Genomic DNA, 24,282 nt, shown 5'->3' on the forward strand with positions numbered 1-24,282 from the left:
CCAACATAACATAAAGTAGTTTGGGAGGGAGTTCGTTTCAGCCATAATTTTGCAACATTCATTTTTCATATGGGGAGGGATTTATTTTTCTCTATCATATTGTAGTAGTCATTGTGTATATTATTTTCTTAGTGTTGCTTACTTCATTCTATATCAGTTCATATAGATCTTTCCATGCTTCTCTGCACTCATCACATTTATCATTTCTTATAGCAATGGTTGTAAACTCAAATAGAAATGGGGGTCACTAATTGGCACATAAGGATCCCTGCAGGCCTAATATTGACTTAGTTTTAAAATATTACATTATCTAGGTTTTATTGTGTTCTTATTTTGTTAAACAGTTCTCAATTATATTTTAATCTGGTTTGGACTGCCCTGGAAGTGTTGATGTGGCATGCACCGCATGTTTGACACCTCCATCTTATAGCACAGTAAGATTCCATTACAGTAATAGAAATCTGTGAATCCATTAGGACTGCTGCATATATTTTTATGTGTAATTGTTTCTCCAATTAGAATGTAAACCTGTTGCAAGAAAGAAGTGTTTTATTTTTTGTATATGTATCCCTGGTACCTAAAAGTGCATGACATGTAACAGTTACTTAGCACTTGATTGATATATATATATTTGTAGCATGGGAATTTGTCATCTGTCAGTCCATTAAAGACAATTAGCTTCTGCTGAATAATTCTAGACACCAGATTCTGTCTTTCTAGGAACTATATTTTTATAGCTTATAGTAATGCACAACTTCTACCAGTTCCTTGCATAATCTATATTGATCACAAATTCTGGGCTCCTTAAGGATAAAACTTTTCTATAATTTCTAGTGGCAATGACTTGGTCCTGAGTTATCATCATAAATTCTGCTATTTCCATAAACAAATACGCATTAACTCAGGTATTTGCACAATGCTTTATTAACATATTGTTGGCTTGAGTTCATACAAAAGGACCATCGAAAGCTTTTTTGATTCCACTCTTGAATCTTAGCTTCATAAGCTGCATCCAGAGGCAAGCCACTTTCACTTATATTAGACAAATCCAGTAGCATGTACTTGTTCTTAGCCCTTACTACACTGCTCAAGTAAGTAGTGTTTGCTTGTTCCCAAAGTGTTGTTTTACAGGTACTCTAAGAATGTTTAAGAATATTCTTTTTACCTTAGGCTGATGGAACCTGCGTTTTGTTAATATTGTATAGGAGTTTTGGTTTTTTGGGTTTTTTTGGTGAGGAATACTTTAAAAATCTGTCATAGTTCATTTTAAAGTTCCAAAGCTGTACATTAAAGCTAGTACTGGACAGATGCTAATTGCTTTAAACACATTCTTCCCATCTAGCTTTCACTAAGAATACAAATAAGGATCTTAACATATACAGCCATAGCCTTTGCTCCTATATTTATACTTCATGTGTCTCACCCAGAGAAGACCAAAATATTCGTTAAGTATTGACTTCTACTTATTCGATGAAACCTTTGGATCAAGCTCAAAGCATTTAGTCTCTATTTTTCTTGACATACTTTAAAAATTTTATGCTTAAGTCCAAATGGCATTTTGATGTCACTGGAGAAAGATTCCATGAGATAAAGGTGCTGTTCATAGGAGTGTGGCCTATATTTGGAGGGATCACTGATGTTCTCACCTTTTGGTAATAGATACGTACTACTTTCTACTGAGAAGGGATCAGGCACAAGGATTAGACTTGTGTCTGAGAGTAAACTGGCAAAATGCTATGCTAGTAATTCATGTGCCAATGTGAGGCATCTATGCCAAGAATTATGGATCTTCTCTGGCCCCAGCAATTTCAGGTTTTGCACAAAAGCTGGAGTTTCATTCACCTCCCTTAAAATAACAGCTATGGTTTTCACTGTGTGAACAAGCTTTCCTGGTTTGGCCCAACTTGAGTTTTTGTTGGGTTGTACCTTCTCGTGACCAGAAATTAGGGTCATTTTTCCCGTCATCTTTCTTCAGAAGCCGCTTCACCTCTGATTGCTTTACTTCTCAAGCTTCTCTAATTGTGTTTTTGGTTAGTATTACTTTGCTTGCTTTCTTCTTTGCACTATTCTGAGTCCTTTTTATTGTCTTATCCTTTGGACTTTTACTAATTGATTGCAGAAACTTAAAATTTTTATATTCTTTTGTTTTTCTTCTTTCCTTATCTCTTTTTTGTTGCCTTTAATTGGGCAAACTGGTGTTCAAATTTCCTACTAAGTGCACCAGTCAGGTATTAGTGTGATCTTCTAATGCCCTTCTGCAGCTCTTCCAAGTCACTTCTGCCACTGAAGTCTGATCTCAGCAGGACTGCTCTAGACCTCTATGTTTCCTCCTACTGCTCTTATTGTGGCAATGACTGTCACATCAACTGCTGTGTGTAGGTCCTGAGATGTTTTTATACTTTCTGTCAAGCACTGTTGGAGAATGCATTTGTTTGTGATGATTATAGTAGATACTAGCTTTTAAAAGTCACTCTGGTTTTGTTGGGTTTTTTTCTTTGTATAATTGGTTTGCTAATAATACTCATGCTGTCAAACTAAAAAAAAGCTTTTTGAATTCCAGTATATGTCCATCCCCTTTTCAAAATTATTTGAGGGAGCAGTGCTGTTTTTGTCATGTTTTGTTATAAGGCATAATGTCTAGATTTTGCATAAAATGATAATTTTCAATGATGGCAAGATCTTCATTTTCCCCCTTCAAATTTTAGTAGCTCCTCAATTTCATATCTTATTTCATCTAATATAAACACAGGAATTGTTGAAATAGGTTGGCTTTTTTTTTAATGAGTGCACTACAATTTTTGGCAATATGTTGTTTTGTGATTTGGAGCTAAGGATATCATTGACAAAAAGCAGTATGAAGAAAACACTTGCCTACAACTGGTAGGACCTGTTTCTTGTTTTGTTAATGATTCAGTACCCTCAGATAATAAAAGTATTTATGGTTTTAATCCATTTTATTCATGGTTTTCCTGCTTTAGTGGGGCAAAGAAAGGCAAAAAAATCAATCCTGGATATTTGTGAGGAGGAAACTTGAGATTATGATAATATTTTAATGGAAAATTGAGAAGTACACAGACACAGACACAGACACACACACACACGAGCAAACCAAGAACTACAAAGGATAAATGATACACTAACAGTGGAAGAGCTGTGGACTAGACCCAGGGCTCCCAAATTCCAGGCTTTTTAGGAAAGTGATAAATACTAAGTAAGGGGATAAGAGATTTTCTCTTCCTTAGATCTAATATAGCTTTCAACAGCTAAATCCCTGTTCACAGTCAGCAGTTTCAACAAAAGGAGTAGCTTCCAAAAAATCCTAACTCTTGGCTTCTCATGGCCAAAAAAGGGCCCACCCAATACCAGCTCCCACTTCTTTACACAATAACTGTCGTCCACAGTTAAAGTCTGGGTTTCCTACTATTAAGTTCAAAGGAAAACTCTTCTGCCTTTCTGTTTCAAGACCTAAAATTTGTAACAATGGGTGGTAATATGATTTTTTTTTTTTAAGAACACACATTCAAATAAAGAAGTTCTTTCTCATTTCCTTACTTGTCTGGGAATCGAAGACTCTTCCCCCTTGTGGTAGCTAAAGATATCATTACCTTTCATAGCAGTGTGAGGAATACAATTGCCTGCTGTTGTTGCAGAAGACAAGAAACATTCAGCACCTCCCATAAACGTGAGGCACTAACTCCTCAAGTTACCTCAGAAGTTCTCTAGGGCTGAGAAGAATAGTAACAGGGTTCCCACTTTACAAGAAGGCAGACCTTTGCTTCTGGGTACGCCTCTACAGAGGCACAAAGAGGCCCAGTGACTTGCCTTGTATGTGAGAAACACCCAAGAGCCAGGAATGGATCACGTCTACAATGCAGGCTGGACACATTTCCAGGATTAGTTTTCTCCTTTCCCTGCCCCCCTAGAAAAAATCTATAGAGCTAATTACTCTACATCAGTGGTGTCCAACTCAAATAGAAACCAGGACCACTGTATGTAAAGCTGCATGTACGGATGCCCATGGCCCAAATACTGACTTAGAAAACCACATATTAACATTATCTATATTGTACTGCATTTCCATTTATTTTGTTAAATATTTTCCAACTCCATTTTAATCTGGTTGGGCATGTTTGACACCTCTGCTCTAGATCATTCAAACGCTCAACTGCCATTTGGGGTTATCTTATTCCATCTGGGATTAATAAGTCTTAACTACTTGTTCAGATCTTTGCCTTCCTGAATAAAGCAAAAGCTACAGCTGTGTTAAGTATGAATTTTTTTTGGTGCCCCTTTCATCTAGCAATGTTGTTAGAAAGGAACATAATTCCTCCTCCACCCTATACCAAACCCAGTCCTTTACCTTTATTGTCAGCAGCAATAAATCCAAGAATATTTTCATGACGCAACATGACAGTCTGGTATATTTCCGCTTCTCGAAACCAAGACCGTTCTTCCCGGGAAGAGAAAATTTTCACAGCCACATCTCCACCCCTCCACCGGCCACGCCATACTTCCCCAAATCGGCCCTTGCCTATGATCTCCTGTAGGACAATTGTACGAGCCACTGTGCGCTGGACAAAGAGTGGTAACCCTGCGGACCAAAGAAGAGAAGATGATACCAAACTGTAGGCCTCCAGCCATCAAATATCTCTTATGATAATCTAAAATCTCTTCACAAATTTCCAGCTAAATTCCAAGCTATCGTAAGACTGAGCCAAGGAGACTGGAGTTGAAGAGAAGAGTGGGAAACGAATATAAGTGTCCATTGTTTTGTACTATCCATGCCTCTTCTCTTTTTTGTTCCTAGGAAAAGTGAGAGGTGAATGTAACCAATCTAGTATACGGGTCAAAAGATTTGCATTTAACACTGCACATTTATCAGCTGATACAACCAGTTATCTCCCCATCTGCCCACTCTTTTCTGCTCCATGCATTCTGGTGGAAGAACTAGAGCATGAGATGATCAGGTCTCTAAAGAAGGGTGAAGAGAGAGCTAAGTAGCTTGGAGGATGAAAACATTCAGAGCCATCCACTGGTAGCTTTCCTCCTCCACTAGAGGGCAGTGGTGTGGGGCACATAAAACTAGAACAGAGGACACTTTTCCAAAGACCCAGCCGTATATTTTCTCTTGCTTTCTCACATTCTAAAAATATAAAGGTGAGACACTTTAGAGTGCTCTGCTATACCTAAAAATATCTCCTACTTTGAGGGGGGGAAGTTTTGTCCTGCCCGAATATTATTTTCCCTGCAATGCCAACTGCCCTGCCAATGGGATAACACATTAAAATTTACTTCAAAAGGAAAAAAAAAACCCAACTTGTCAGAGAGAAGCCATCTATCTTCACTGCATTTAGAATTAGAAGACTTAAACTCAAATCCCACTGATCTTGAACAAGTCACTCTTTCAGCTTCCTTGCCTATGAAACGAGGTGGTCAGCAGAGGTGATCTCTAAGGTCCACTCTAGCTCTAATATTTGATATCTGATGCAGTGACAACAATGGTTTTTAAGGACACTTTTTTTTTCCCAACAATGGAAGATTACACTCTTGTCAAGATTCTTAGGTTCCCTGTAGTTCTGTCTAGACCCAACAGATCCCATATCAATCATGTAGATGCCTAAGGTCTGAAGAGTCTTAATAACTTCATCCTAAGATTTTAATGCTGGGGGTCAAATTCCTGTTTGATTCCTTTGATGAAGCAAGCTTTAGTCAGGTAAGCAGCAAGCCACTCAGGATATGGAACAGGCTGCCTGTTTCAAACCCCTGTCATAAAATCCTAGGGCAACTGGTACCAGTAAATAATTCACCAAAGACCAACTCTAAGCTTCAACACTCAGTGTCCTTAAATTCACCTTGTAGATACTGCAAGATCAATGATTAGCTACTACCACCTTATGGGTATTTTGCACATGCTCAAAGTGTCTGCTGAACAGTGTTCTACCAACTAACTTTTTACAATCCTCACTCAGACAGAACCAGCAGAATGTTAATAGCTACATAAACGCTAAATTCTAGAAGTGATAGCATTTTCAGGATGAAGAGTCGTTTATATTTAATTTGGGAGATCTTAGGAAATAAAAAAAAATTATGTGACCCTGCTACCTTATTACACATGGGGCTCTCGAGGAAGGGGAGTTATAAAAATACCAAGTGACTCACAGTCCTGGTAGAAGCAAACACAGGATGATCAGCCTACCCCATCTACACATTACCCTGTTGGGAGACAACAATTCAGGCTAACCACAGACACAATGCCCTGGAGAACTCTGTACCTGAGCCAGACCCTGAAGTAGACAGATCGTAGACAAGATCCTGAAGTGTCTTGTCTTTGGACAGACACATTTCACAAGAGGGATCTTCCATGTCCAGCCGCTGGCGGTTGTGATAAACCCGTTGATGATGGTGAATAACAAAGACGACGACAATGATGATGAGAAAAAGGAGGAACACTGGGCCTGCAATGACAGCGACCAGCTCCACAGGACCCCACATGGATGGGGTGTCCTTCAGGTGACCTGAGAGATTTAATAGGTGGAATAAAAAAATAGTGAGATAAAGTAAAATAGTGAGAGGTATTCAGTTACAGGGATAGTTTGAGAACTAACTATTGTTGAGAATAGAAGTAAAATGAAGAGAGATGGAATATGGGAGTGGGCAGCATAAACAGCTGTGAGAAAGAAGGCACATTGTCAAGAGAGAGGGACAGTATCTTCCCATTCTCCGGAATTTTACACTTTTTAGCACAAAGGGCAAAGACTTTTGGAAGTCCCTTTTATTGGGGGTGTAACTAGAAGAAATCTCTCCAACAAGAGTTGGTGTTTCCATAAAACACCCTGAAAAAGGACACAATCTCCTTCCCATCTTGCTACTACCTCCTCTGGCTTCTTCTTTCAGTCTCTGTTGAGCCAGCTCCTTAACCAATAATTCTTGTGCACTAGATCAGAGCTTCTCAAACTTTCTCAGAAAATAATCCCTTCTGACATCTGACTAAAGTTGGGGGTGCCCCAATAATATGGCAAATCTGCAACTTTCTTCATAGTCCACAGTATTTGGGCATACCAACTCCTCTCTGCCAAATAATTTCAAAATTTTGACATTTTCCTCTCATACCAGGTTAGTCTCTATTTCTCCTTCTCCCTTCCTAACTATTGTTGGAAAGATTCCTTCTAATTACACCCCCAATAAAGGGGGCTTCCAAAAGTCTTTGCCCTTTGTGCTAAAAAGTGTAAAATTCCAGAGAATGGGAAGATATCGTCCCTCTCTCCTGACAATGTGCCTTCTTTCTCACAGCTGTTTATGCTGCCCACTCCCATATTCCATCTCTCTTCATTTTACTTCTATTCTCAACAACAGTTAGTTCTCAAACTATCCCTACAACTGAATACCTCTACTGCCTCTAGCCCATTCCCATCCCTATCACTGACTGACCTTGGCTGACTTTTCACCAGTTTCCTGTTATTGTTCCATTACATTCCTTTTTCTTCTGGGTGGCAGTGACTGCTCACCAAGCCCTGCTTCCATTGAGACTATATTCAAGGTTTGGTGCTCTCCTCACCAAATCCCTAATCCTCAAACACTGAGATCGCTTCCCTCATAATCCTGGGGGACACTGAAATGACAAGGGTCCCCCCTCATCTATCAAAGGAGTCGCAGTACATTGGAAAAGATGAAATTACATATTCAGCCACCCCCATCTCCCAAAGATACAATAATCATTGGTTCAACAAGAATATTCACTCACCACTGGGCACCCTTAGGTCAATCTTGTTACAGAAGTCCGTGTGGCAGCAGTGTGTGTTTCGAACATGATCTGAACTGAGGCAGTAGAAGGGCTTTCCTACGGGCACGAGCTCAGCCTGGGGGATACAGGTTCGAGAATGGTGCTCCATCCCATCCATGTTGGAAATGGAAACCATGCAGACCCCATCTGTTTCGCACGTGTAGTTGGTGTTCACACAGTTTGTACATGAACATATCAGAGCTGTTGGAAAATCAGGACTAGATGTTGGTAATGGGAATCCTGAATTTTTAACATCCCTATTCATATAAATAGCCACAGGGCATAAAGATGAGTTACATCTATCTGTTATAAACTGAGCTGGGGACATGAAGATATTAGCCTAATCTGGTAACAGCTTTTTGACTTACTCCATAAACCAAGTTCTCTATATCCTACTGCTCTCCCCAAAGTACCACGTTTTATGTCAGAGATATGAAGAAAATTAGCTTCTGATCTAGCTTCTGATCAAAATTTATACTTGGAACTCCCATTTCAAATTACTCCTTTCTTTTTTTATACTTGAGTATGACTTAGGTGCCACCATCAAAGAGTTTTTCCTTATGCTTATTTGTAGCTTCTGGATTGGGGGCAGAGGTGATTTGCTTTTCTGTACTACACGAAAGGAAGAACTAAAACAGAAAATAACCATAACAAAATAGTTATGTGAAAAATTTTTTCACTGAGCTTACCAACTCTAATCATCTTTCTTTTTCCCTTGTTCATACACACAACCAGGCCCCTTGGTATTTTTTCCTTTTGTCTCATACTGAAAAACTTACCTTAAGGGCTTAAAATGAAGAATGTAATGAATGATGTAATTGTTAAGCATGAAGTGTGTTCTATAGACATATAAAGTATTATAAATTAATTTGGTGCCTCTGAAAGTCAGTTCAACAGTCCTGGAATCCAAAATTTTTTATTTATTCATGCAACAGAAATAGCACAGACAGCAGCAACCAGATCTCCCCACAATACTGTCTCCTCAACACTGAACCCTAATCCTGACTTCTTAACACAAAAATAAGACTTTGGACTTGCCTACCCAGGTCTTTAAGCTAGGGCTACTAATATTGACTGAGGCACTTACCCATTAACAGATGGAAATGGGCCACAGATTAGCAATAAAATAGAAGTAAAATTCAGCCACTGTCAACTTGGACTGAATTCAAACCAAGGCCTATAACTAGTCTCATAAGATACCGTCCTCTCCCCACCTTTTGCCACTCCAAATCTTGCTCCTGTTTAGATACAATCTATCTTTGTCTTTTCCAATATCCTAGAATCTTCTTTTGGCCTGGTTACATTGGCTGGCGAAAAATATAGACAACTTCATAACCTTCTGTGTTTTTTCCCCAATCTTTCATCAGATACCTGTTTCCCAGGAGAAATTCTAAAACATGCAGCTACCTGCTTAAAAGGTCTATGTTGTGCTGATGATTTGTATGCCTGTCTGTGTTTAAGGCAGAGAGTTCAAGCAGTAACTCTTTAAAAGATCCAAATAAAAGGACAGGTTTTAAAAGTCAATTCCTCTTAAACTTTCAACTCCTATTCCAAATCATTCCTTTCTTAATCCTTCCTGCTAACTTAATTTCCCCTTCCCTCCATTTCTTTGTTTTCATACACTCCAATTTTATCATAAGTAGAAACTTAGAGATTTCTGTCATATACCAGAAGCCTTTGGGGAGAAACTGAAGGATGCCAGGAAAGATTCTGAGGGTACCAACTATTCATTCAAGCACTGTCAACTGCTTAAAGTACTCTGGGTTCTGAAGGGAAAGTTTAAAAAAAAATACTCCTTCCTGAAAAACTGTGGATATTGACTTCTAATTCATGGTGTCAAATGGAAAACTTCGTCTCAGAATGTTTTCCAGACTGGAAAGCCTATTTCTTGCTAGTTAGGACCTGAACATAGGTCACATTTGTTCTATTTTGGGGAATGAGAAAGGGAAAACCAACAACTTTAACAGGCAACTATTCTGAGCACAGAGAGAAGACCAAAAGCAAAGTGGCCTTTTAAAAGGATGCACTCTACTGTCCATCATTTATTGGCGTTAGCCAGACAAGAGTCATTCTCATTCTTACTCTCCTTTAGTTAAGTACGTGGCCTCTTTCTAGTGAATCATTCTGGAGATAAAACACCCACATGTGGCTTGTTATTTCTGGGAAGTTCCTAAAGCAATCCTGGCATAAGACAGGAAAGAACAAAAGTGGTGAAATGTATTCCAGACTGGACAAACACTGGACTGCAAGTTAGGAAGTCTAAGTTTTAATTCTTCCTCCCCTGCTGAGTTTGCTATCTAATGCTTTCAGCAAGTACTTTTAGACTCTCTGAGCCTCAGTTTGCCCACCTATAAATATTTACCTTCACTGGGATTACAAAGCTTTAGTGCTACAGTATGCTTTCAGTAGCTCAGATAAAGGTTTTCTTCACAAAAAATATTTGCATATAAATTGAGAATCTGAAAAGATTCTGGGCATGGTGGCAACTGCCTATAATCCCTCTCAGTGGGGAGCCTGAAGCTGGTGGACTGCTTCAGCCTAGGGCTTCTGAGCTACAGTGGACTAAGCTGACTGGATGTCCACTAAGTCTGTCACCAATATGGTGAGCACCTTAGAGAAGGGGGCCATCAGGCTGTTTAGGAGAGGGGCCAGTCACAGTAGCTGTTGCACTTCCAACCTGGGACAAGATAGAGAAACTGAATCTCAGGAAAAAAGGAAGCATCACTGTTTAAAATTCCAAAACACTCGTTCCTAATTAAACCACCAAAAAAAAAAAATTCATGCAGCTTAGATCACTGATACTACATAGAAAATAATGCTTTAGATTTACAAATATTTTCTTGGATTTCAATTAAAAGAGAAACTTGGCTATGCTTTTAAAATTGTTACTGCTCACTGATAAATATAATAAAGGATAACAAAATTATTTTAAAATTTAAGTTTACTATGTATCAGTTAGTCCTGATTAGTTCAAATAATGAATCCCGTGAAGTAGAAGGCAGAAGGGGAACTGGGGGGAGAGACGCAAGCATTTATTAAGTGCCTATTATGTGCTAGACACTGTGCTAAGTGATTTACAAATATCATTTCATTTGATCCTCACAACACTGTAAGGTATTATCCCCATTTTACTAATTAGGAAACTGAGGCACTGAGAGGTTAAATGACTTATCCAGGGTCACATAGCTAGTGAGTATCCAAAGCCACATTTGAATTCAAGCGTTCCTGATTCCAGCCCTAGGACTCTATCACTGTACCACTAAGCTGGTTGCAATTTGTACTATTCAAAGTCATATTTATGTAAGATATGATAATTGATTCCAGCCCAATGAAAATATGCACTGCAAAATAGAATAATGGGACCAGTTCACTGGATTCATTATTCTCACTGACCTGGACCTAGATGTTAAGTTTCTCCAGGAAATTAAAAAGAGTTGAGTCATAGATGCTAAACCCTTACAATCTGTTTCTTAAGCATATCTCTAGTTTTACACAACTAGCACACACATACCATACACATTTCTTATTTCCACAATGAGATTTATGGTAAAAAAAAAAAAAGAAGCTTGAAAATCAGAACCAGAGTGACTAACTAAACCAGTCTGGCTACTACATGTTAGAAAACAGTCAATGTTCATGCTTCCTTTACAAAGATCTCTTATTAAACATGCTTGCTAGTCAAACCTGGGTGTGCCACAAGCAACCCAGCAGAATTTGAATGGGGTTCCAATACTTGGTTGGTAACAAAATGCAAACAGTTTCCAAGTGAGCCAGTGTTTTGAAAAAGGCTTACAAGTCCCACGGTGGGTAGAATCAGAATCTGGCTGTATATTAGCTGAAACATCTAATTCACTGCCAGGCTTCAACAAAACATTAAAAAGTAATTACTAACGAGGAAAGCAAAAACCTCTTTTCCCTTACCAAATGTCATACCCTAGGAGGAAATCGATCACTTCTGTTGCTTGATTTGAAATTCATGAGCATTACCCAGCTTAGAGGCGCAGTCCATCCAAACTGAGTAATCTACTTTGAAACAAGCATAAAAGGCATGAGTGTTCTCCTTGACATCAACTCCAAAAGATCAGAGATAGTCTCAAAACTTCCAAGTTCACCATAATGGTCACCAAAGAATCAACCTATGACTTTCGGAAACTACAGTATTAACATTTGCAGTCTATCAGAGATCACAGATTTATATCTGAAAAAGGATCTCAGAAATCATTCAATCGAACCCCCATATTTTACATAGAAGGACTCTTGAGTACTAGGCAAGGTTAAGTGATTTGCCCACGGTTACACAGACAATAAATGGAAGAGCTTGAATCTGAACTCAGGTCCTTTGACTCCAAATCCAAAGCTCTCTCTACTACACCATGCTCCTTAACATCTCTTTTTTAGGGGTTCTTTTTTTTTTAAATCTGTGACCTGTTACATAACATAGTAGATAACAGCATTTTGGAGGGTTAGATTTATTTGCCTTAAATGTATTTCAAGTTTGAAAGGAGTTCCTCTAATTTTCACATTCTAAGATTTAGGGCACAAAAAAAAATCATCTTATTCCCTCCTTTTGTGATTTTTAGAGACCATGATCACATCTCCAGACAATAACATTTATTGAATGCCTATCATGTGCTAGGCACTATGTTAGGTGCTCAGGATATGAAGACAGAAAAGGAATGGTATGTTCAAGGGATGTACTCTACTATGGAAAAACAACACATACGAAGAAACATAGGTATATACATTTTTTAAAGTTTATGCCTGTGATGTTATTGGTATACAGAGCCATATAGTAAGGAAGTTCCATCTACCCGGCAGGTAGATCAACAACTGTTTTCCAGTTTATAGTCTTAGGCCAAGTTTCCTAGGGAACTGAGAGGTTAAGTGAGTTGCCCATAGTCTCGCAGCTAGAATATTCAGTATCAAGGGAAGGGCTTGAACCCACGTATTCCAGACCTAGAAGACAGCTTCCTCTCATACAAAATATATAAAAATACAAAATAGTTTTGGGGAGCGGAGTAGAGCACTAAAAAATACTAGATCAAGAAAACTCTCCCAAACAATGTGGAACCTAAGCTGGACTTTGAAGGAATTTAACAATTCTATAAGACAAAGACAGGAGGAAGAACATACTAAGCATGGGTAGAGGAACCAAGGTGAGAAATGGAATATTGAGTATCAGGAACAGCAAGTAGGTCAGTTCATTAGTAACAGAAAGGCATGAAAAGGAGTAATGTGAGCTATGTCTCAAGAGTCAGATGCAAAAGGCCTTAAATGCCAAACAGAGGTGTTTGTATTTTATCCTAGAGACAAAAGGAAGCTAGTGAAGCTTCCACAGCAGGGGAGTGACATAGTCAGACCTAGATTATATAGGAATTATTAATTTGGTGGTTTTGTGGAGAATGGATTAGAGAGGGGGTAGACTGGAGGCAGGGAGAACAAGTAAGCTATCACATTAGTCCAGGTAAAAAGTGATGAGGGACTGAACTAAGGTGGTACTATATAAGTGAAGAGATGTTATGGAGACAGAATCGATAAGACTTGGCAAATAATTGGCTGGCAGGAAAAGGAAAGACAGGGTAGAGGAGAATCCTTACCTGTTTGTGCTCATATAGCAGCTTTCTAGCCTCCTGCTATTTTGGTTTGCAATATCTAATTCCATGTCTTTCTTGAGATGGGCAACCAAACCTGCACCTAACATTCCAGGTATAGTTACAGCAAGGTTTTGTAAAAAGGGAGAATGTTTTCTGTTTGATTTTTAATAACTTTTCTGCTAATGCTTAGCATTCTCTTGTATTTCTTGTCCCTTTGAAAACATTCTGGGCTGGTATCTTCAGGTAGCAACTTACAATGACATATGGGTCCTTTACTCAGATTGTAAGTAATTGATCAGCACTCATCATCCTAATAGTATAACAGGGGTGGGGAACCTTTAGCCTCAAGGCCACATGTGGCCCTCTAGGTCCTCAAGTGCAGCCCTTTGACTGAATCCAAACTTCACAGAACAAATCCCCTTAAAAAAAAGGATTTGTTCTGTGAAGCTTGGACTTAGTCAAAAGGCTGCACTCAATGACCCGAAAGGCCACATGTGGCCTTGAGGTCGCAGGTTCCCCACCCCTGGTATAGCATGTAATATTTCTCCTCTCAAAGGCTTTACCTTTTACTTTTCCACAATGAAATGAATCTGCTTTTTTCACACACACACACACACACACACACCCTTTTCTGATGAACTCTAATAGGTTAGACTGCTTGCTTCCTCCAGAAATCATGTTGTCTTTCCATTGCTTAAGTGCTTAGTGACAGACAGCCTGGAAGGCAGAAGACTTGGATTCAAGTCCTTCCTACCCCTGAGATATCCTGTCCGTGTGAACCTGAATTGAACCTCTTACCGAGATGTATAGGCAACTCTCTGAGACTGAAGTTCCCTCTACCAATGAAATTACAGGTCCTGTCCCTGTCCTATGCCTTAGTGACATCTTTTACCACATATTACATATATTACAAGTATTACAGGATCTCCTCCAGAACTTTTCATTAAGATAGAAATCATATGACATTCTACTAGTTCAGAAGATGGAATCAAGAGAGTAGAGTAGAAGAATTTTTGCCTAGATCACCCAGCACATCTCTTCCACAACAAGCTAGAAAAAACACCAGACTGAATTCTGATCAGGAAAACCAAGAAAAAGTCACAATGAGTCATTTTTTCAGCCCAGGGCAGCTTAGAAAGACAAAGAGATCTGAGGACAATGTTAGGCAGATGTACAGCATGGCAGCAGTGAGACAGGAGCACTCCAGAGACCAAGGACTGAAAGCGAGACAAGAGAGCACCTGGACAGAAAGAAATCCTAGGAAGATGGACAGCTCTGAACACAATACATAGCATTTCTTGAGAAATAAAGCTATAGCATGACTTTCTTGAAATGGAAATTTATTGCTGTATATTTTGAATCTTCTCACATTCTACTGTGCACAAGACAATGCTTTTTTTTTTCTTATTTTGTATTGTTTTAATATTTAAATTTATGTTTATGTTTCTTTTCTTATTGTGTACTTAAGTTTTAGTATTTAAGTTTAAAATAAATTAATAAAATAAAGAAATAAAAAGAAAGAGATCCTAGGTAACCACCAAACTAACACTGGGTACAAGAACAGGTGCCACATAACAACTCTGACACCCATTACCCACTTCCAGGTCAAAGATTCAGGATGGAGAGGAACAGTTGCAAGGCACAAATTCCGGAAACTTAGCTCTGTGGCTCTGAGCCCAGGAGTAGAATTGAGACTTGGTTCTAACCTTTAGCTAACCACATTAGCCCCAGTGGAATAATCAGGACAGGAGACTAAGGCCAAAGGGGAGCCCACAGTTCAGTCCCTCTGAACCTGCAGAACCTCTCAGTGGGCTAACAATGACTGAGTCTAACAGCAGTCTACTAAAATTCAACTATACAGAAGCCAACAGACCCAACTTGCAGAATTCAGATCGGGGGCGGGGCAGCGAACAGACCCATTCCCAGCTCACACTGCTTTTGGTAGTAGTGAAAATTTGCAGGTCCCCAGACTGAGCTGTGAAAGCAGGAGTATGTAAAAGAGCAGACACTTAGGTCAGACATCCCCTCCCCCCCCCCCAAGTTGGCAGAGCCCAATACTAACATAAAGTTTGAAGTCACGAAGCAGGCTAGATGAATGAGCAAACAAAAAAAGAGCACAATCATAAAAAGCTACTATGAGGAGAGGGAAGCTCAAGACTCAAACACAGAAGATAATGAATACATCCATAAGTAAAGCCTCAAAGGAAAAAATGCAGATTAGACATAAGCACAAAAAGAATTCCTAGATGAGTTAAAGTCACTAAAATTTTATTTTAAAATCCATATGAGAGCTACTGAAGAAAGATATGAAAAGGGAATTAACAGCTTGGTAAAAGAGTCACAAAACTTTACTGAAGAAAATAACTCCTTGAAAATTAGAGCTGGTCAAACAAAAACTAATAACTTTTTATGAGACATCGAGAAATAATAAAATAAAGTTGAAAGACTGAAAAAATAGAAGAAACTCTATAGGAAAAATAAGTGACTTGGAAAATAGATTGAGATGAAATAATTTAAGAATCACTGGACAATAGTCCACTGATACTCAGTAATGAGAGAGTAAGAGCAAGAGTGACAGTGAGAGAGAAAGTGTCTTGACATCCTATTTCATGAAATTACAAAGTAAAAATGATGAGATATCTTAGAACCAAAGAGCAAAGTAGAAATCAAAGGAATACACTAGTTGCCTTCTGAAAGAAACCCTGAAATGAAAATTCCAAGAAATGTTATAGCCAAAATCCAGAGTTCTCAGGCCAAAGAAAAAATACTGCAAGCATCTAGAAAGAATTCAAGGATCTCAGAGGCCACAGTCAGGCTCACACAAGATTTAGCAGCTACTGCTAAAAGGAAAGGAAAGCTTGGAACATATTTTGAAAGACAAAGAACCTAGGATTACAACCAAGAATAACCTCTCCAGCAAAACTGAGTATAATTCTACAGGGAGGAGAAATAGAATGAAATTCTTCTATTTAATGAAATAGAAGGCTTTCAAGCATTCCCAATGAAAATAGAATTTACCAGTGCATTGGCAGAGCAGTTACTTAAGTGAATAAAATCATTTATTAAGTGTTTTTAATGTCCAAAGCACTATACTAAGTACTGGAGATACAAATAGAAAAATAAGACAGTCCCTGCACTCAAGAAATCCAAATTTTAATGGAGGAGAAAACATATGTGGAAGGCTTCGGCTGCAAGTCTGATGGAAAAGTCTCATGGTCCTTAAGCTGCAGCAGCTAAGCAGATGTTAATGCCGCTTCTTTTATGTTATTATTTAATGTCACTATTTCCAGGGCTCTTGGTTCATGGACCTGTGCTGTCTCCATTAGCATCCAATGGGAGATGGTGGTCACAGTGATGGTAGTGGTTTGACTTGCCTGGCATATGCTACTTCTTTTCTTTTCCTCAGGATGCCCTGTTGCCAGCGAGGCTGGCTTGCCTGGCATTTATAGCAACAGGTTATACACTTCGGTACTACTCTACAATTTTACCCTTGTGTTCCTTTGAAACCCTAGGGAGGATGCAATAATTTATTTAAATCTATTCTATCGATTAGATCTAGAGAATCCTGTGCATTCAACACTGTTTAGTCTATAATTTGGGTATGGTACTGAAGCAAGTGATTCCTTGCAACTTTTTGATTTCTTTTGCATCTCTGAAAGCACCTTTTGCACCATGATCACCAAGTGGCTCCACTGATTCTCTAAAATGGTTCCCTCCCCTCTGGTGTATTTTAAGATAACCTGATTACTTGCTTTGGAATCCCTTGTAGGATATATGTCTCATAATCTTCTTGGCTTCCCAGGTGCCTCAAAAGGAAGAGCCTTCCATTTTTGGAAAGATGCAATTTCCTTTGCAAGAACCTTTTTTACTCTCCATCTCCCCTTTAGTACTGTATCTGCCCCCACTCCCTCCAACCAGGTCATTTTGATCCTTGGTACACATTTATCCTGGCCTTTTAATAAGACATTTTTAGGTGGTCTGGTAAATACTGTGCTTTCTCTTTTCTTAATCAGTCATAATGACTCTCTGTACCAGTTCTTCTTCACTACTTAGAATCAAGTTTGGTATATTTCTATTCCTTGTGGGTTATAAAATAAGTAAAGTTTTATTCAGAATAAGTCAAAAATCTTAGGTCCACGGTTTGTTCCAATTCTGCCTAATTATGTTTAGATAGTTAAAGTCCCCAATTACTACTGCCAGGACTAATTCTATAGCTTCCACAATCCCATTTAACATTTCCACCCTAATCTCACTATCCTAGCTAGGTGGTCTGTAGCATATCCTTACTAGCACATTTTTATCATACAATTATGGAATTGCCATGCAGAGACTCCATAGTACTTTGGCAATGATTTTCATTCCATTACTATTGGTGTTGTACTGGGCTGTATTTCCTATTTGTCCATCTCCATCCTTCCTATAGAGCCTATAAGCTGTAAGTCCACCAAGTTTCCTAGAAAACAATTACATGAAAATTGTCACTTGCCGCCAGGTATACTAACTCATCCATTTTATTCCTTAGGTTTCTAAAACTGATATTGCTCAGTAAGGAAAACTGGTAAGTGCACAAGCCTCTTTTGTTAATAGGAATGGCCTAGACAAATGCTAGAATTTCCACCAAAAAAAATGGCTATGCTGAGAAATAGAAGACTGGAGAATTACAGTCCCACAATCATGAACTCAGTTCCATGATGTTTGGCATTCCTGCACAAAACCACTAAAGTAATAATAATAGCTCACATTTATATGGTACTTTAGAGTTTTACAAAGCACTTTCCTCAAAACAATTTGAAATTATCCACAGTTTATAGATGAGGAAATGGAAGCCCTGAGAGATTAAACAATTTGCCTATGGCCACAGTGCTAGGAAGTAACAGAGTCTAAATCTGAATTTGGATCTTTTGATTTCAAGCTAAATGTTCTTTTCACTTGTCTCCTGAATTCCAAGTTATTTTGAAGAAACTTGTACTATCCTATACTAAGGCTCAGAGTTATGAGTAGGAAATTCTTATAGCAATAAAGTTCAGCAATCAAAAAAATTCAGAAGAAATTACCTTTCCTTTATCTGTAGTTTCTAAATTATCTTTCCTCTTTCACTAGAATCACCAAATAGCAGTAAAAAGAAAAATAATCAAAAGCTCCTTGAGACTGATACAAAATGTCTCACCATCAAACTATGAGTGTGTAATTGGTAGCATCTTGGAAATCCAAAATATGAGAGGATTTTCATGAACCAACCAAGATATATTCCCTGTTTCGGCTAAAGAGCATCTAAGAAAAATACAGTTAACTTAATAAAGGAAGCTCAGCAGTAAGGGAAAATCCAGTTTTGACAATAAGAACTTGACAAGCTGGTTCTTTAGTTTGCTCCTATCTAGAAAAGAGGGCCTAGAAACGGAGTTTACATGAAAGAGGTGTTGGAGAAGCCAGTTCAGCACTGCATCCATTCTACACAATACCTTTCTGACATTTTGCTTGGAAACAAACCCAACCCTAGAGAGTTGTTTAAACAAGTTCAACCTTAAGCCTCAGGTCTACAGAATGAAAGCTTTGTTCTTTCCCAAATAAATGCTTGGCATTTATGCTAAGGAGAACTGTCAGTGCAACTTAATCTATGACTGAGGGTAGGAACGGTCATCCTGAAGGGTCCCTGTGGCTGCCTGGGAGGTTGAGTGGCATGGTAGGACAGGAATGGAATGAATCATTATGAGGGAATACCCCCAGTCTTTGCAGGACCATCAACACAGCCATTATATTTAATAAACTATCCATTATGTACAAAGCACTAGGAAGGAGGTGAGTGAGGTAAAGAGAAGAAAACAACCATCCTTTACTTTATTCTACAATTAAAAAAAATACAAAGAATACTTTCTTTTTTCTGTAGTCAACCTCTGTGTGGCTTTTATTTTATCTGGTCTATCAGGGCAACAATAGTTATTTGACACGGAAGCTTACGAAAGGTATCTTCTTCCTGACCTACTTACCATACTAAGGATAAGTATTTTAGAGACAGCGGGGATGCAGTTTTGAGAAAGAAAAAGGCTTAGGTTAGTTGCTTTGGTGAGAAGAAAGCTAATATAGCTTAATAAATGCAACAAATATTAAGTATCTATAATCTGATACTATCCTAAATGCAAGGGATGAAAAGAAAAATAGGACAGCTGGAGAAAAATAAATAGATAACAGATTAAGAGATGAGAAGTGATGTAAGAAGGAAGAAGAGATGGCTATCCTGTTCAAAGTGGCTCAAAAAGAGAACTTCGGCAGAATTATTAGAGGGACTCGTGGGCAGAATATTAGAGGTGAAGAGAGGTGAAACTAAAAGTGCGGCAGTACAAATGTGATGTTATACCTGAAGGGATGGAAATGAAAGTGACAGATGTTATAAGCTGGAGAGGGGGGAAAAAGGTAATAGTTGGTTAACTTCTGGTAAGTAGAGAAAGATGGATCTGGAAACTTGTGTTAGATAAAATTGGAACATATGATGATAGGTAAAATCTCAATATGGCAAACACCATTCAAAGGAAGACTCTGTACAACAAAATAATTTCTACTTCCCAGGTGTAGTTTACAGCCACCTGGCTTTGGTCTACTTTAAATTCTCTTAAAGAATATTCTAAGATAATATATGCTTTCTTTAAAACGTACTCATGCAACAGCTGGTTTTTATAAGGATTGGATGTTTTGTAAGGAATAACAGGATAAAGAACACTGAGCTGTAACTGAACTATTCAGGTTTCTTTAGCTTTTTCACCAACCAAGGAGCAGAAAAACATGCTGATTTCAAGCTCTTGGTGGGCAGGGACAACTTATGTTTCTTTTATAGAAGGAATTCTGCATCCTAGGGTAATCTTGATTGACTAAATGAATTAACTTATTTAAATGGCTTGGTCTATAAGGAAAGCTGAGCACTGCAGAATTAATGCTTTTGAATTGTGGGGATGGAGAAGACTTTTAGGAGTCCCTTGGACAGCAAGGAGTTCAGTCAATACTCAAAGATATTAATTAAGACTATTCACTGGAAGGTCAAATACTGAAGCTGAAGCTTAAATACTTCAGCCACATAAGAAGGCAGGATTCACTGGAAAAGACATTGATGTTGGGAAAGATTGAAGGCAAAAGGAAAAGAGGATGGCAAGGATGGTATGGACAGATAGTGTCAGGGAAACAATGAACACGAACTTGGACAAATTTCAAGAGATGATGGAGATGGGCCGACCATACTACGGTCCATGGGGTCATGAAGAATTGGACTCTACTGAACAACAACAACAATCTACTATTATATAATCTCTGGCCTAAAATATGCAAACGTATACACAGATAATTAATAAGCATTTACAGCAGACTTAGCACCTAGATACACCATAGATATTAGCTGAAATATAGTTTGACTCCCTTGACTATGACTCAATTAAGAATTTAAGCAATCTAACAATATCAGATCGTATTTATATAGCACTTAGTGCTTCATGTACGTCATCTTAATTAATCCTTACAACAAGTCTGTGAAGTAGACATCACTGTTCCCATTTCACAGAAGTGGAAATAGGCTTAGAGCTGTTAAATAGCTTGCCCAGGGTCAGGTCAACTGTAAAGACTCTCTGTGCCTCTGGACCCCACCGATGATGGAAGACTATCTCGCGCCTGAGAGTGTAAGTTCCTGGAGGGCAGGCACTCTTTCTGCCTCTCTTTGCATTCCCAGCTCTGGTGTGGTGCCATCTTTGTTGTTCAATCACTTCAGCCCTGTCCAACTCTTCCTGACCCTATTTTGAGGTTTTCTTGGCAAAGAGACTGGAATAGATCGCCATTTCCTTCTCCTACCCATTTTGTTTTTTTTTTTTTGAATTTCTTTATTTATTTTTAGTTTACCACACACGGTACTACATGGTTTTGAGTTCCAGTTTTTCTCCCCTCCCTCCCCCCTCCCTCCCCAAGACGGCATGGAATCTCATATAACTGTCATGTATAACTTCGCATTGAATTAATTTATGCACTAGTCAAGTCGTGGAGAAGAATTTTGACCAATGGAATGAATCATGAGAAAGAAGAAACAGAACCAAAAAAAAAAAAACCCTCCTACCCATTTTGTAGATGAGGAACTGAGGCAAGCAGGGTCAAGTGACCTGCACAGGGTCATACAGCTACTAAGTGTCTAAGGCCAGATTTGAACTCACGAAGATGAGACTTTCTGATTCCCAGCCCAATGCTCTATCCACTGCACCACCTAGCTGCCCCACAGTACTGAATAAATGCTTATTGACTTGACACAGTTAATAAATGTCTGGTTCCGGATTCAAGTTCAGGTATTCCTGACTCGAGTCCATTATGCTAACCTTCTTCTCAATTTAAAATATTCACTGTCAAACTGCCCAAATAATCTTCCCCTTAAAAGATCCCCAAAAGACTCAGGGTAATGGAAAAGGAAAGGGATAAGAATGGTAAGTACATAAAAAACCTGGATTCAAATGACCACTTTTCACTTATTAATTCATCACAGAGCAAATAGATTCTACTTTTCTGTAGCTCCTACAATCATCAGAGGGCAGTAGGAGAGGTGCGATGACTCCTATTTTACAGACAAGGAAACAGGTACAGAGGAGTTAAATGAACAGGACGACTGGCTTATCTGTGACCAGACTGGATGAGGTTTGGTTTGATGATGCAAGCAAAGGGTTAAGCAGTTTTCACTATGTTAAGCTCTAAGCATCCAGCAAAAACAACTGGTGGTGAGAGAATGGGGCTGAGAGAAAACCGAGGCAGAAAGGGACTACATGCAAACCCAAGTGGTTTCCCAAGGGGAAAAAATAACATAAGAAAAAGTGCAGTTTATAAGATAATGTCCTAAAATGGATGTTTCAGGGTGAAATCAAACTCTGGCTAATGTTTCGGCACAAGAAGTTCAGCAAACTCTTATACCGTGCTTTTTGTTTACAAAAGATCAAAACGGAAGTATAGAGGAATCTGCAGGTAGAGAGAAAACTGGAAAGATAGCATTTACAAGGCTCATAGAATATTAAGACTGAAAGAAACCTTAGAGGTCCTGTAGTCAAATATCTTCATTTTATGGCTGAGGAAACTAAGGTCCAATAGGAGGGAATTGCCTGAGGTCATATGGCAAAAGTCAGGTTTTCTCCACTATATATGAGTACCAAGTTTAAATTAGAAGAGATCTCGGGAAAATTTTTGTAAACCATGTCTTCAGTAAACATTGAGGAAAGCGAAAATTAAGAAAAGGCACTAGCACAGGCCCATGAAGACGACCCTGGGGAGATTCCATGGAGTGACTGGGAGTGAAAGCTACTCTTCTTCTATCTCTGGAGGCACTGACTATTCTAAAGGTTTCACTGTTCCCCATTAGCTCTGCCTAGACTGGGCAAAGATGCCTGTAGCACTATTACTGTCAATGATATTGATGGGAAGAAATGCTTTAGGATACTTTTTAAAAATACAAAGAGAAAATGAGATGAAATCATCTTACATAAAAATTCCATCTTACAAAAAAAAATGCACAGGAGTCCAAACAAGGGTGGTATTCCAAGTAGGGACTGTATCCATAAATAGTAAAGGACAGATTTTAAAAATAAAAATACAACACAAAGAGATGAACCTTAGTGTTAGCTTGGGTTCAACTATGCCTTAGAATTAAATAAAATAGGTAGAGAAAAGCATGAACTAGAGTTACTCCTAAGAACAGCCTGAAATGAAATGCAATTCAAACTGACAAGCCTCTCCAGCAAGTTCTGATGGAAGCTGCTGCAGCAGCAGCAGCAGCAGCAGCAGATCTCACCAATTCACTGATTTATGTGGTGGCAGTAAGAGTTGCAATGAGCTCCCTGGGATGGAATTAGCTTGACTATAATATCACAGCCCACCAAAAGTCAGTCACTCAAACAGGATTTTCAAAAGAATGTTATTCAATTTCCAGTCATTGAGCAACTATTAAGTGCCTCCTAGGACTCACTGGACCAGGCACTGGAGATGCAGAGACAGTTCCTGTTCCCAGGAACTTACATTCTATTGGGGAAACAACGTACAGAGCCAAATTCAAAATTTATATGAAGTAAACACAAAGTAATTTCAGGGATGCGATGGGAAGGCAGGAAGCCCTAGCTGCAGCCAGAAAAGGCCTCCCATCAAAGGTGGCACTCGGGCTGAGCCTTGCCTGGAGCTAGGAATTCTACTAGGTGAAGGGCAAAGAAGCAGAAGATGGAACGTCATGTATTGGGAACGTTAAGTTGAACAGTTTGGCTGGAACAAAATATGTGAGGGAAGTAATGTGAAAAACAGAATGGAGCCGGATTGTGAGTTTGTAAATATGTAGTATTTAGTAGATGGCAGAGGCAATAGGGAGCCACTGAGGCTTAATGAGCAGGAAGCAACGGTCAAATAGGAATATTATTTGAAAGCTGTCTATGAATTCAACTAGCACGTATGAAGCACCTACTATGTGCTGGGCACTGTGCTAAGCGCTGATGATACAAAGAAAGGCAAAAAAAAAAACAGCCCCTGATAACAAGGAGCTCACAATCCAATGGGGGAAACAACACGCAAACAACTATGTACAAACTATACACAAACACACACACATATATGTGTATATGTGTGTGTATATCTATATATCACACACACACACACACACACACATATATATATGGTAAACCGGAAATAATCAAGAGAGAGATTAAAGAGGACCAGGAAAGGCTTCTTGCAGAAAGTGGGACTTTAGCTGAGGCCTGAAGGAAGCAGAGAGAAGGAGGGAGAGTATTCTCTCCTGGGGGGCAGCCCCTGAAAATACCAGATTGAAGAAGGTTTCGAAAATAGAACAGTGAAAACAATTACAAGAGTACTTCGGTAGTCAAGAAGAGATAAGGACCTTAGCTAGAGTGGTGCTATGTGAGTGAAGTT

The 24,282-nt window shown here is 38.8% G+C and overlaps 1 protein-coding gene across 2 annotated transcripts in view; it reads right to left on the minus strand.

The window, feature by feature from the left end:
* ACVR1B (activin A receptor type 1B) overlaps nucleotides 1-24,282 on the minus strand; it is a 43,675-nt gene that overhangs the window by 14,113 nt on the left and 5,280 nt on the right. For both annotated transcript variants that reach the window (XM_036759337.1, XM_036759338.1), the window contains exons 2-4: nucleotides 7,742-7,981; nucleotides 6,273-6,515; nucleotides 4,361-4,591 (exon numbers count right to left, since the gene is read on the minus strand). In XM_036759337.1, the coding sequence (XP_036615232.1) occupies nucleotides 4,361-4,591; nucleotides 6,273-6,515; nucleotides 7,742-7,981 (714 nt within the window). The remainder of the gene's footprint in view (nucleotides 1-4,360; nucleotides 4,592-6,272; nucleotides 6,516-7,741; nucleotides 7,982-24,282) is intronic.

Source organism: Trichosurus vulpecula, chromosome 5, assembly GCF_011100635.1.
Source record: "Trichosurus vulpecula isolate mTriVul1 chromosome 5, mTriVul1.pri, whole genome shotgun sequence".
Taxonomy (NCBI): domain Eukaryota; kingdom Metazoa; phylum Chordata; class Mammalia; order Diprotodontia; family Phalangeridae; genus Trichosurus; species Trichosurus vulpecula.